The sequence below is a fragment of the Humulus lupulus genome, chromosome 5, assembly GCF_963169125.1.
Source record: "Humulus lupulus chromosome 5, drHumLupu1.1, whole genome shotgun sequence".
NCBI classification, from domain to species: Eukaryota; Viridiplantae; Streptophyta; class Magnoliopsida; order Rosales; family Cannabaceae; genus Humulus; species Humulus lupulus.
The window spans coordinates 165,873,116-165,887,045 of NC_084797.1; the positions used below are offsets into that span (position 1 = coordinate 165,873,116).

At 36.9% G+C, this 13,930-nt stretch overlaps 2 protein-coding genes and 1 non-coding gene across 3 annotated transcripts; 1 reads left to right on the top strand and 2 right to left on the bottom strand.

Annotated features, from left to right (window-relative positions):
- Positions 1-1,298: 1,298 nt before the first annotated feature.
- On the bottom strand, positions 1,299-1,907 carry LOC133779645 (uncharacterized). Its single transcript, XM_062219581.1, has one exon. It carries the CDS (start codon positions 1,905-1,907, stop codon positions 1,299-1,301), a length of 609 nt encoding a protein of 202 aa, XP_062075565.1.
- A 2,387-nt stretch (positions 1,908-4,294) lies between these two features.
- Positions 4,295-4,402, bottom strand: LOC133780756 (small nucleolar RNA R71). The gene has a single exon (XR_009869574.1). It is a non-coding gene; the product is annotated as a small nucleolar RNA R71 (small nucleolar RNA).
- An 8,714-nt stretch (positions 4,403-13,116) lies between these two features.
- LOC133779646 (uncharacterized mitochondrial protein AtMg00810-like) lies at positions 13,117-13,617 on the top strand. The gene is made up of 2 exons (XM_062219582.1): positions 13,117-13,324; positions 13,463-13,617. Exons 1-2 carry the CDS (start codon positions 13,117-13,119, stop codon positions 13,615-13,617), a joined length of 363 nt encoding a protein of 120 aa, XP_062075566.1.
- The last annotated feature ends 313 nt before the right edge of the window (positions 13,618-13,930 follow it).

Consider the following 13,930-nt stretch of genomic DNA (forward strand, 5'->3'; position numbering starts at 1 on the left):
CACTAAGAACATAAGCAGACAATAAGAGAGAACGAGCAGTTTCAACAATGTGTCTGTGTTTTCTTTCAGCAACCCCATTTTGCTCTGGTGTATCGGTACAAGAGGTTTGATGTAAGGTACCATCTAAAGCAAGCAATTCAGAGAAACGATTGGAGGTATATTCACCACCCAGATCACATCGAAAACATTTGATAACAGCATTATGTTGTGTTTTAACAAAAGCACGAAACATATGATAAATCGCGAGGAAATCAGAACGATGTTTCATAAGATAGACCCAACAAAGACGAGTATAATCATCAATAAAAGAGACATAGTAACGTGATCCACCTTTTGTTAGAACGGGTGATGGCCCCCACACATCAGAGTGAATCAAATCAAAAGGTGCAAGAGAAACAGAAACACTCTTATAAAAAGGTAAAGCAGAAATTTTTGCCAATTTGCAACCACAACAATCTGAAATATCACGGGTTTGTAACTTTCCTAATGCTCCTGTGGAAGCTAAGTACTTTAAACGTGAACCAGATACATGTCCAAGACAAGAATGCCATAAATAAAAACTAGATGAAGACGAACTTAAACGAAATGAAGACAAATCGACACTAGAAGCTGCAACATCAGGAACTCTCAACTCATCTAAAATGTAAAGCCCCCTACCTATGGCCTGTCCCAATCAGCTTCTTGGAATGAGGATCCTGCACATAACAAAAAGAATTAGAGAAAATAGCTGAGAAACCAGAGTCACATAATTGACCAATAGAGACAAGATTCAAAGTAAGATTTGGAATATGATATACATCAGAGAATGACATTTTTGGAGTGCAAATCGAGCCAATCCCTGCTAATGGCATGGGAGTGCCATCAGCGGTCATGACAGATACAGAGGGTGCTGATTTAATGGACATGAAGGAATTGGAATTAGGTGACATATGATGTGAAGCTCCAGAATCAAGGACCCATATAGAGGAAGATATACCTGGTGTACTACTAGAAGGAAAACCTATGTGTGAGGAGGCTGACATGGCTTGTGGCTGTGAGGCAATGAACTTCTGAAACTGCTCTGTGAGTGTATCAATCGAGGTACTAAGAGTGCTTCCAGAATCTGCAGGTGGAACAGTAGCTACCATGTTCGAAGACATAAAATGAAGAGGTCGACGAGGTTGGTTTCCAGATTTCCAGTGAGGAGACTGATTCGGTGATTGCGCCCTGTTCAACAGTTTGGGACATTGAGCCTTCCAGTGTCCCTTTTGTTTGCAAAAACTGCATTCGTCGTAGCCAACCTTAGTTTGAGTCTTGTGTTAATTGTTGGAGGCTGGCCGATGAGGAACTGCAAAGACAAAGGGATTCAGAGAAGGAAGAATCCCCTTTTCCGCTCCCCCTTTATCAACACGAGACTTCAAGCGAATCTCTTCTACTAACAACTCATTAACCACCAAATCAACCGATGGGAGAGGATTGTGATGCAGGATTTTTCCACGAAGACCTTCAAACTCATCTCGAAGAGCCATCAAAAATTGAACTAGACATTGTGCGTCTCTCCGAGAAATGTAAGGGGCAAATGCCTGTAACTCCGCTGATTCAGTCAAAGCAAGCTGATCCCACAGATTAGACATACCAAAATAAAATTCCTGAACGTTCATGCTATTTTGTTGAAGGGCCCGAATGTCAATCTCCAACTGATACTGCTTTGCGAAATTAGACTGTGTATACAACCTTTCCAAGTGCTCCCAAACTTCCTTCGCCGTCTCATATTTCGCCAATTGGATACCGATTGATTGTTGAACCGAGTTGTTGATCCAAGTGATGATTTTCGAATTGTTGGCATCCCAAAGATCCAACTGTTCTGTAAAGCTCTCATCCTTATCGTCCTTCGGTTTCGTGGAAGTTCCAGAAACATAACCCCACATACGTTTCCCTTTCACCGAGATTGTAATCCTAGCGCAACCAAATTGAGGATACTCAAGAACATTGCTCTGATACCATGATAATTTTTCAAAATAGACCAAAGGAGAATTGAGAGAGAATCAAAAGGGAGGCTAGGTTTTCATTATATCAAAAGAGATGATAATAAGAGTACAAGAGCAACAAAATATATAGCCAAAATAATGAGAGGCTAAAAGACTAAACTACCCTTACATATTAATAAAACTTATATTATTAACATATTGAACTACTTTATTTGATATTTCATTTTTTTTTTTTTGTAATCCTTCCATTTAGGCTTTGGCTTTGATTTATTTATTTTACTGGAGAAGATGGATTTAAAATGACTAAAGTACATTTTGGATAGTATGAGACAACATCAACGTGACTACGGTAAAATGAAGAATGATATAGTTATGTTAATTAAGGAAGTTAAGCGGTCATCTATGGGTGATAGATTAGTTTTTATAGTATTTTAAATGGTTATTTTATGGAATTTTTGAGCTTATTTAGTTATGTTTGTCAAGCATGACATTTGGTTGCCTATGTTTGATAATATTTCAGAATTTATGGAAAGCAATTGATAAATGATCGTGTTTGGCTTCGAAAAGATGTGATTTGGTGAAAAAATGGCATTTGAGTCGCGACGCTGCGATTAGACAAAGAGGTCGAATCATGAGAAATTGAGGGCCGCAGCGCTATTGGTTGGAGAATTTGGGTCGCGAGGCATGTATATTAGAGCTGCGATGCTTGCTGAGTCAGAGACGAGGCAGACTTTGTTTTTTGGACATGGGCTGCGATGCTTCATTATAAGGTCATGGTGCCTGAGCGGTCAACGTGCAAATTATGGCATTTTAAGCAGGGGCAAAAATGGAATTTTACGTTCAAAGCACAAACTACTATTTAAGCATCATTATGACAATTTCTGAAGAAAAAAAACCAAAGGAGGAGACTCAAGGAACACACCGAGGAGGCAAAAGCTTGGAAATCAACTACTTATATCATTCTTTTCATCTTTTACTTTTACTTTCTCCTGTATTGATTTTTATATTTAGTTTAATAGATTTTACTATGTTTAGCATGAACTAATTTCTTATTTAGGGTGTTATTGGATTCTCTTGAAACATTATGATTATCTAATGACGTTTTTATGAATTCCCTATCAATATTGTGAATTATTTGTCTTGTGTTTAATGCTTGTGATTAATTGGCCACTAAATGCATGATTTATATGATTTTAACCTGAGATCTGAGAAGTGAAGGAGCTATAGTCAAATAATCATAGAATTATATTGGACGAGAGTACTTGTATGATTTGTGTAGTGTAGGGATTACGTGTTTAATGCCTGCAATATGTTAGTTTACCATAAAGATGTAGGCGATTGCTTATTGTAGAGAATTATAAGTCCTAGTAAGAATATAATCTACAATTGTAATCTTCTATCACAATAGAGATATGAATTCTTAAATTCACATTAGAGAAGCATAGGTGGATAATTGATGAAGTTAATAACCCTAATTCTTAATCCATTGAATTAATATTTAGTATTGAGTTCTCTATTGTTCTATTTTATTGTTTTAGTTTTATAAATTCAGAATTTATTACTTGCCAATTGATTAGAATCAAATATTAAATTTTGGTAATTAGTAACAGTCCTCATGGGAATAATACTTTACTTATTACTTGTTACGATTGCATATACTTGCGTATATAATTTACATAACAAGTCTTTGGTGCCCTTGCCAAGGACTGTATTATTAATATCAATATAGTTGATTTTTATTCTAAATTGGTTTTTATTATAGAATTCATTCAGTTTGTGACTGTATTATGTTTTCAGGAATTATTGGCATATGTGACGAAGTAGAAAAAAAGTAATTAATGCCGATAGATCTTGAAATTGAAAGAACTTGCAGAAAAAACTAAAAGATAAAGAGAATGCTGGATTGATTGAAAATCAAGGAAATGCAGCAAACCATGTTGCTAATGTTAATAATATTCCAAATATTGCAGAGGTCCCAGTGGAACGAGGACCAAGGATGCTTAGAGACTATGTACTTCCTACTATCACAGGAGTGCATTCATGCTTCAGACAACCCACTATTGCTGCAAATAATTTTGAGATCAAGCCAGCAATATTACAAATGGTGCAGTCTACTGTTCATTTTTCATAGCCAATTTCCTGGAGCTATGTGCAACGTTTAAGATGAATGGGGTGAGTGACTATGCAATTAGACTTAGATTATTCCCATTTTTTGTACAAGACCGAGCAAAGAGTTGGCTAATATTGCAGCAAGCTATTTCTATCACAACATGAGAGGAGTTGGCCCAAAAGTTCTTAGCAAAGTTTTTCTCTCTAGTAAAAGCTGCAAAGTTAAGAGGGAAAATTAATAATTTCTACCAGGCGGAAGGGGAATTGTTATATGATGCATGGGAAATATTTAAAGAATTGTTAAGGAACTGCCCACGTCATGGTATAGAGAAGTGGATGCTACTCCATTACTTTTATAATGGGTTGAATGGTACTACTCGTACCATAATAGATGTTGCAGCAAGAGGTGCGTTCATGAGAAAAAGTGCTAATGAAGCGTATGAATTGCTAGAGGAGATGGAAATTAATAACTACCAGTGGCCAACTGAAAGGGGACAACCAAAGAAGGTAGTTGGTATGATTGAATTGGATGATATTTCCATGCTTACAACACAAGTGACAGCTTTAACGAAACAATTACAACAGGCCATTCTTCCATCCCAAGCCATGCAAGTACATAATTTATGCAAGGCAGGTGGTAGCGTCATCTACTAAATTATTGCCCTGTCCTAGATATGAATAACATGCCCATGGAAGAAGTGCAAGCTATAGGAAATTACCAAAGACAAAACAATAACCCTTTTTCCATGTCATACAACCAAGGTTGGAAAAACCACCCAAAATTTTCTTGGACAAATAATCAACCCACTAAAAAATCTTATCAACAACCTCCATTGGGCTTTTATCAACCACAAAATAGACCACCACAACAACCAATACCAATGAAACAACCTGAAATACAACCTGATGCACTGAACCAATTCACGAAAGAGACAAGGGCAGAAGGAGTTTGGAGACTCAACTAGGGTAGTTGGCCACTTTGATGACGAATAGAGCTCAAGGAAAGATGCCTAAAGAACAATGTCAAGCCGTCACCTTGAAAAGTGGAACACAATACGAGGAGCCCAAGAGAAATCAGTCAGAGGAGATGAGTCAGGAGAAAAAGGAACAAGCCATAGCAGAGAATAATTCCAGTGAAGAAAAGGTTACTAAAGGCTTAAAAGAGAAAGAAGTGGTACCACCAATGAGCATTGAGCATCATATAAAGATTCCTTATCCACAAAGACTTCGTAATGAGAATTTAGATAAACAGTTTGCGAAGTTTTTAGGGGTGTTCAAGAAGCTACATATTAACATACCTTTCGCTAAAGCATTGGAACAGATGCCTAGATATGTAAAGTTTATGAAGTAGATCCTATCTAACAAGAGGAATATGGGAGTTTATGAAACTGTAGCATTGACTGAAGAGTGTCGCTATTTTGCAAAGAAAACTCCCACAAAAGTTGAGAAATCCTGGTAGTTTTACTATATCATGTACCATTAGGGAATTTAAATACAAGCATGCATTGTGTGATATGAGCGCAAGTATAAATTTGATGCCATTGTCAGTATTTCGCAGACTTGATTGGGAGAAGCGAGGCCCATGATCGTGACATTACAACTGGCAAATAGAACAATAGCACTTAAGATGTATTATAGAAGATGTGTTGGTAAAAGTGGATAAATTTATTTTTCTAGCGGATTCTATTGTTATTGATATGGAAGAGGATGAGAATGTCCCAATTATTCTGGGAGACCGTTTTTAGCAATTGGGCAAGCCTTCATGGATGTGCAAAAAAGAGAATTACAGTTGAATGATTAATGGTATACATATGTTAATTAAGGAAGTTAAGCGGTCATCTATGGGAAATTTTCAATATGAGTCAAAGATGATGGATATTTTATTGGGAAAGTTTGAGGGGAAGGAAGCTATAAATGAGTTACATGTTGGCAAAATTAATAGACTTATTAACGGTGGCAGGGTTGATCAGAACAAAAACAGTAAGACTAAAGTAGTTTTTGAGAGGGAGAGCAATTTGTTTGACAATGGGACAACTAATCTTAATAAACCATCATCAACCAATTCGCAAGAACCCGACACTGAAGATGGAGAAATGTCAGTTACATTGAGTAGTCATAAGAATGTTTGTGGGGTTAAAATCTTGGAGACAGAGAGTGTGTTTGTAAGCCTAAATTGAAAAATCCATGGTCTAGTGTCCTTTATGAGATGGGAGAGACTCTTATAGATCGTGATATTGCTACTAAGGAATGTCAGTAATTCTTGTTTGAATTTGAATTTTTGTCTTTGTTTCTAGGTTTTTGTTTAAGTAGTTACTTTTTTAAAGATTTTCCAATTTATGTCTTGATATTGGCCATATTGTTTAACACAACTAAAATTATTTTTTTGGTCAAATTTATATATATTTGCATGTCCTAGAATCAAGTACTGAGCCAATTAAGAAGTCTTGATGTCGGTCATCGTTGACACTGAATGGCCTATTGGGGAGCAATGGTTGTGGCAACAACGGTGGTGAGGTGGAGGCAAGGTAATGGTATTCATTTGATTGGTGTGGTATTCCTTACATTATTGTAATTTCATGTGAATTTTTTTTATTGGACTAGGTTACAATTGGATGTGAAAGGCAAGGCGACCATATATGTATTTTGTGCATCAAAGTCTGACATTTCTAAAGGACATAAGGTTGGGCCTTTTACTTTGTTTGAAGATATATTTAGTGCCCAAGACGACCAAGTGTTGGACTATATATACCTAAGACATCAAAACTTGGTGGAGTAAGCAGTCCCAAGGGCTACTTTAAAGTAGTCTAAATGTAATTTTTTTTTGGCTAAATTACTTAATATCCACTTCATTGACTATTCTAAATATATATATATATATATAATAGCTTAGCACTAAACCTAATAAATTCTATTCTAAATGTAGCTAAGCTTAAATTAGCTATGTAAATATTTTTTTTGTCCTTTTTTTCCCTTTTTCTCTCTCATTAGCAAATTTTTTATTATTATTTTTTCTTTTTTAATATGTTTACAGAGTAGCTGATGTATGGTGTAATGTAAAAATGTAAGGTAAAATAAAAAAAATAAGATTTTGATGATGTATTTTAATAAATAAAGTAGAGCAGTCATTGGAAGTGCTCACTACCTTATTCCAATGGTTCTATTTATATTAAATACTTACTATTTGTTTATATAAAATTTTGCATATGGATTTTTTTTATAGTCACTTTTTCTTTTCTTACTTTAGTAATTCTATAATTGACACAGAATTCAACTATCTTTAGAGCCACCATTCCTTAGGTCCTAGGAAATGCATTAATGGATATATTATTAAGTTTGAATATTAGTATACTTTGGTTACAATATATTCATTTTATAGTGAAATTGTTTGATTGCATTTGGATATTAATATAACGATGGATTGTTGATGACGAGTCAAGTTTTGAAACACTTATAAGGAATAAATGTTGTGTCTGAGGTGTTGACAACCCAATATATGAGGAACTCTTTCAGGAAAAGAGCACAATGGCACCTCACTACAAGATTTCGTGTGAGCACATATTCATTCCCTATCATTAATACCAATATCATTGTAGATTTTATTTTTCGTAATATTTTGAATGAAGTGACATTAGGTATTTATTAAAGAAAGATTGACAATGAATTTTTTCATTGATTGTAGGACAAAAGTGTCGATATCGATTGACTTTTTTCTTATCGTGAGGATGTCGATAATTTTTATTTTTATTTTGGCGACCTCAATGATTGGAAGAAGGTTTAATTGATAATTTTAATTTTTTATATTTTACATTAGTTGTTTAACTTGTTAGGTTTTCTTAATGTATTGTTTGTTGTATTTGTGTAGATATTTATCCATGTTCTGATTAAAGAAAGAAGCCATTGGGTCTAGTTCCTTGTTCGTATAATCCTAAGATTTGTAGAAATATTTGATTCAGCACTCAATGATGGACACTCGACTGATATTGAGCCGCACATTCGTCTTATGGTGAGGTTTATTTTAAACGAAAATGAACTCGCTCTATTTCATTTCAAGTTTAATATGCACAAATCTTGTGTTTTCTTTTAAATCTATATGTTGAGTAGAATTTTGATACTTGTTCTAATATATAAAATACTTTGAATGTTGGACTATGTTGGTGGCGAAATACCAAGTTGCATGATTACAGGATGGTCATTTTATTATACGTATCACAGGTACAACTCCCCACAGAGGAGCACGTTTGACTGTGGGATTTACATCATAAATTTGATGCGAAAACACAAGATTTCTAAAGATGTATGATGAATTAATAGTTTATTTGAAATTTAAATTGATATATGTTAAACCATTATTACGCTTTCTAATTCTATGGATTAGTTACAGTAGTATCTAGTCACTAGTATAGAGGACAGGTGTCCTTGCTTTCCTTTTGGTCCCCTTTTATCTCAGCTCTTATATAACCGTGTACTGTGTAATGGAATGTTTTGAGGAGAATACAATATTTACTTTTTACTTTCTGTCATGCTATCAAGAGCCATAAAGCTATAATGGCGTCCGAAATGAGCTCTGGGTCCACTGACCTGCCTCCTCCCCAAACTCCCCAACCACAGACTTCTGTTGCTCCGACGACGTTATCTCCCTTTTCTATTCCCGTCGCAGCTTCATCTTCTTCGGCACCATCCTCTGGTTTCCCGTCTGCGAGTCAAACAATAGCTGTTAAACTTGATGATAGTAATTCTCTGGTCTGGAAAATGTAGATGCAGAATATTATTATAGCAAATGGTCTTGAGGGGTACCTCGATGGTTCAGTAGTTTGCCCAGCTCAGTTCTCCGATTCAGCATCTACTCAAGTGAACCCAGATTTTCTCTCCTGGCATCGCTACAATCACCTGCTTATGAGCTGGCTTTATGCTTCTCTATCTGATGCTCTTCTTGGCCAAATTGTTGGTTTCGCCACAGCTGCTGAAATCTGGTCTTCTTTGGAGCAGATATATACCGCCGCTTTGTTTGCCAAGATTTCTGAAGTCCGCACTGCTCTTCAATCTCTCAAGAAGGAAGGTCTCTCTGCTATGGCCTATTTATAGAAACTCAAATCATTGTGCAACACTCTAGCTTCTGTTGGTGACCCGGTTTCTTTGAAGGACCATCTTATTTACCTGCTCAATGGTCTTGGCCTTGAATACAATGCATTTGTGACTTCTATTCAAGCTTGTTCAGCTCAGACCACCATTGAAGAGGTCCATTCTCTTCTCTTAAGCTTTGATGCTCGTTTAGACAGACAAACCGCCACTGCTTCCTTAAGCTCCCTTCAAGCCAATTTAGCCAATCTATCCTTTCACAAGCCTAAACCTAAATCTCTTTCCTCCTCCACCTCTGTTCCTTCCCCTCGTTTCTCTCCTCGTCCTATTTTGCCAGTGTTCGCTATTTTGCCTTGTTTATTGATGACTATACTCGTTTTACATGGTTCTATTTATTGCACACCAAAGATGAAGTGTTTCAGGCTTTTATTCAATTCAAAACCATGATTCACACTCAATTTCAGGGTGTTATTAAATGGGTCAGATCTGATTGGGGTGGGGAGTTTCGTTCCTTGTCAAACTTTTTTGCTCAACATGGCATTTCTCATGAACTCTCTTGTCCTTACACCCCTCAACAAAACAATCGTGTTGAGCGTAAAAACCGTCATATTGTGGAGCTTGGGCTTACTCTTCTTGCTCATGCAAGTATGCCTCTTTCTTATTGGCCTTACACTTTTGCAACTGCAGTTTATTTGATTAATAGATTGCCTACTCGGATTTTGGGTTTCTTAGTCCCTTTCAATGTCTCTATCAAAAACCCCTTCTTATGATCATCTTCGGATATTTGGGTGTGAGTGCTTTCCCTTTCTACGTCCGTATAATACTCACAAGCTGCAGTTTCGTTCATCTCTGTGAGAACTTTGCTTGATATCTGAAATGAACACAATACACACACAGCAAAAGGAACAAGAAAAGTAATGACAGAAAGAGAGAAAACAGAAACAAAGTTACTTGGTTTAGAGATTCCAATTAGGAACTCCTATATCCAAGGCAGGGAACTTATCTTCCCTAGTCGAATCCACTATGAAGAAGAGAGATTTACAGCACTAGAATACACCAGCTAAGATCTTTACAAGCCATTCACCAGGCCAAAACCCCAAAGCTTACAGTCACTCTCGTTTTCTTTTTCCACAAGAACAGAGTAGACAAAAACAAAGCCTCTTAGCACACTAAACTCTCTTAGCCTTTTTCTGAAATAATCTATGTCTTTTATAGGTATAAGGCTTACAAACAAAGACCTATAGATACCTTAACTAACTAACTTGATTTAACTTGACTTAACAGAATAATAACAATCACTTGGTCTGCAGCCCAAGATAACGGTTTTAACTAACAGTCAAGAAATGCAAGTCACACATTAACAAACTCCACCTTGACTGGCATTTCTATAGGACTTAGTTGGAATCGACATAGGGAACCCTGCTCCAGCTGTAGTAACTAAGTAGGACCAACATTTAACAAGTCCAAAGCTTCCTTGAACTTGTTTGTTGGTATTCCCTTGGTTAACATATCAGCTGGATTAATTAAAGTAGATATCTTTTCTACTTTTATCTCTCCTTGTGCCACTACATCTCTTATGAAGTGCAGCCTAACATCAATGTGTTTGGTCCTTTCATGGTAAGCACTATTCTTGGACAAGTGTATGGCACTCTGTGACTCACAATACACCTTAGTATCTGCTGAATTCAGTTCCAGCTCTTTGGTTATACCTTGCAGCCATATTGCTTCCTTTATTGCTTCTGTAAGAGCCACATATTTGGCTTCAGTGGTAGACAAAGCCACAATGTGTTGCAAGTTTGATTTCCAGCTGATGACATTTCCACCAAATGTAAAAACAAAACCAGTTAAAGACCTTCTTTTGTCTAGATCAGCAGCATAATCTGAGTCACAGTAGCCTATAACTTGTTTTTCTCCTTTTTTGTATTCTAATCCCAGTTCTGAACTTCCCTTCAAATATCTCAGCAGCCACTTAACAGCTTGCCAGTGAGATCGGGCAGGTTTGCTCATAAATCGGCTAATAAGGCTAACTTCATAAGCAATGTCAGGCCTTGTTCCTATCATTGCATACATAATACTTCCCACAGCACTAGAATAGGGAAGATTATCCATATATTTAGCCTCTTCATTTGATAACTCACCTTTGACAGCTTCTAATCTGACATTTGCAGCAGTAGGAGTGCAAACAGTTTTAGCATCTTTTTGACCAAAGATTTCTTTAATCCTTTTGATATAACCTGATTGAGATAGTTTTAACAGTCCCTTTCTTCTATCTCTCTTGATTTCTATGCCAAGTATTCTTCTAGCAGGCCCTAGGTCTTTCATGTCAAATTCTGCCTTGAGAACCTCTTTTAACTTTTGAATTTCCTCCTTATCTTGGCATGCTAGAAGCATGTCATCAACATACAGTAGTAAGTAAATCATCACACCTTCTCTTATTTTTCTCAAATAAACACAGTGATCATAGTGACTTCTACTATATCCCTTGGTTAGAATAAAATCATCAAACCTTTTGTACCACATTCTTGGTGACTGCTTTAATCCGTACAGAGATCTTTGGAGCAAACAGACTTTCCCTTCTGTTCCTTTCTTGACAAAACCTTCGGGCTGAGACATGTATATATTCTCTTCAAGGTTGTCATGTAAGAAAGCAGTCTTCACGTCGAGTTGCTCTAATTCTAAATTCTGCATTGCTACAGCAGCAAGCACGAGCCTTATAGATGATAGTTTCACCACTGGAGAGAAAACTTCATGATAGTCAACCCCTTCGACTTGACAGAATCCTTTTGCCACAACTCTAGCCTTAAACCTCTGATTTTCAACACCAGGAATAGCAGGCTTGATCTTATAAATCCACTTACATCCAATTATTTTCTTATTTTCTGGCCTGTCAACAAGCTTCCATGTTTGGTTTTTCCAATGGGACTTCATTTCTTCTTGCATAGCAGCTGTCCATTCCCTTCTATGTTTGTTTTTGCTTACTTCAGCAAAGGAGGTTGGCTCTCCAAGCTCTATTGAGTCCCCAATATTCAGAGCATATGCAGTGATCTCGGATTGTGCAAACTGGGCTGAATATCTATCAGGTTTCCTTATTTCTCTCCTTGTTCTATCTCTGGCCAGCAAGTAGTCTCTTAGATCTTCATTGGTATCAGCTTGCTCCACCTCAATTTCTGTTTCAGCAGGCTCTTCCCTTGGATTTTCTTCACTATGCTCCACCTTAATTGTGTCATTGTTACCTGAAAAATCAAAGTTTGTATATGTCTGATCTTGTAGACCAGCATCAGATTTATTTTCCACCTCAAACTGTGAATTTTCAGTAATATTTTGTCCCTGCAAGTTAGTTTTGTAGCAAGAATTTTCATCAAAAATAACATGCTTACTAATGACACATTTTCTTTCATTTATTAACCATAGTTTATAACCTTTAACACCACTAGGATACCCAATGAAAACAGTTTTTAGAGCTCTTGGCTCTAATTTTCCTTGATTCTTATGCACATAAGCAATACAACCAAATGTTTTTAAATGAGACAAGTTTGGACTTTTACCAGTCCATACTTCCATAGGAGTTTTAAATCCTATAGCTGAAGAAGGTGACCTATTTATTAAGTAGCAAGCAGTAGAAGTAGCTTCAGCCCAAAAACACTTAGGCAAACACGATTCGGATAGCATACATCTAACTTTATTTAGGATAGTCCTATTCAATCTCTCGGCTAATCCATTTTGTTGAGGAGTGTCAGGGCATGTTTTATGTCTTATAATTCCATTCTCAGCACAAAATTTGTTAAACTCACCACTACAAAATTCTAAACCATTATCTGTTCTTAGTTTTTTAAGTTTCTTTCCACATTGATTTTTTTCTCGGCATTTTTTTCTTTCCACATTAAGCAGGTTTCAAGTCAAAGATCTCGACTTATTACATTTTTTTCTCGGCATCCAAGTCTCTTGGAATTCTTCTGGTCTTCACATGTCTCAGTCCAAGTATATACGTGACTTGTTGCACAAAACTGGTATGCTGGAATCTAAGTCCGTCTCCTCTCCTATTGCTTTGGGTTCCCTTTCTCTCCATGATGGTCTACCTCTCCCCAATGCTACTGAATACAGGAATATCATTGGTGCATTACAATATTGCACTATAACCCGACTAGACATTGCATTCTTTGTGAACAAGCTATGTCAGTTCATGCATGCCCCCACCATGGCTCATTTTCAGGCAGCCAAGCGTGTCTTGCGTTATCTGAAAGGCACGACCCATCTTGGTGTTAATATTCAACGTGTTTCCTTATTGTAGCTTCATTGTTTCACTGATGCAGATTGGGCATCATGTCCTGATGACCGCCATAGTACCAGTGCCTATTGCATTTTTCTGGGCCTCAACCTTATTTCCTGGTCATCGTCTAAGCAACGAGTGGTCTCTCGTTCTAGCACGAAATCTGAATATCGTGCTCTTGCTAATGGTGCTTCTTAAGTGTGGTGGATTGAGTCTTTACTTGCTAAATTGGGTATTTCCCTCTCCTCTGCTCCAATGTTACATTGTGGCAACATTAGCACATTGCATCTTGCCTCAAATCCTGAATTTCATGCTCGCACAAAGCATGTGGAGATCGATTATCACTTCGTGCGAGAGCGGGTCAATGCTCAATCCTTGCTGCTTGTGTACACGCCCTCTATTGACCAGATTGCCGACTATTTAACCAAACCACTGGTCACCTCTCGGTTTTAAGCTCTGCGTACCAAACTCATCATGTTGCCTAGCCTGTTGTGTTTGCGGGGGATGTTAT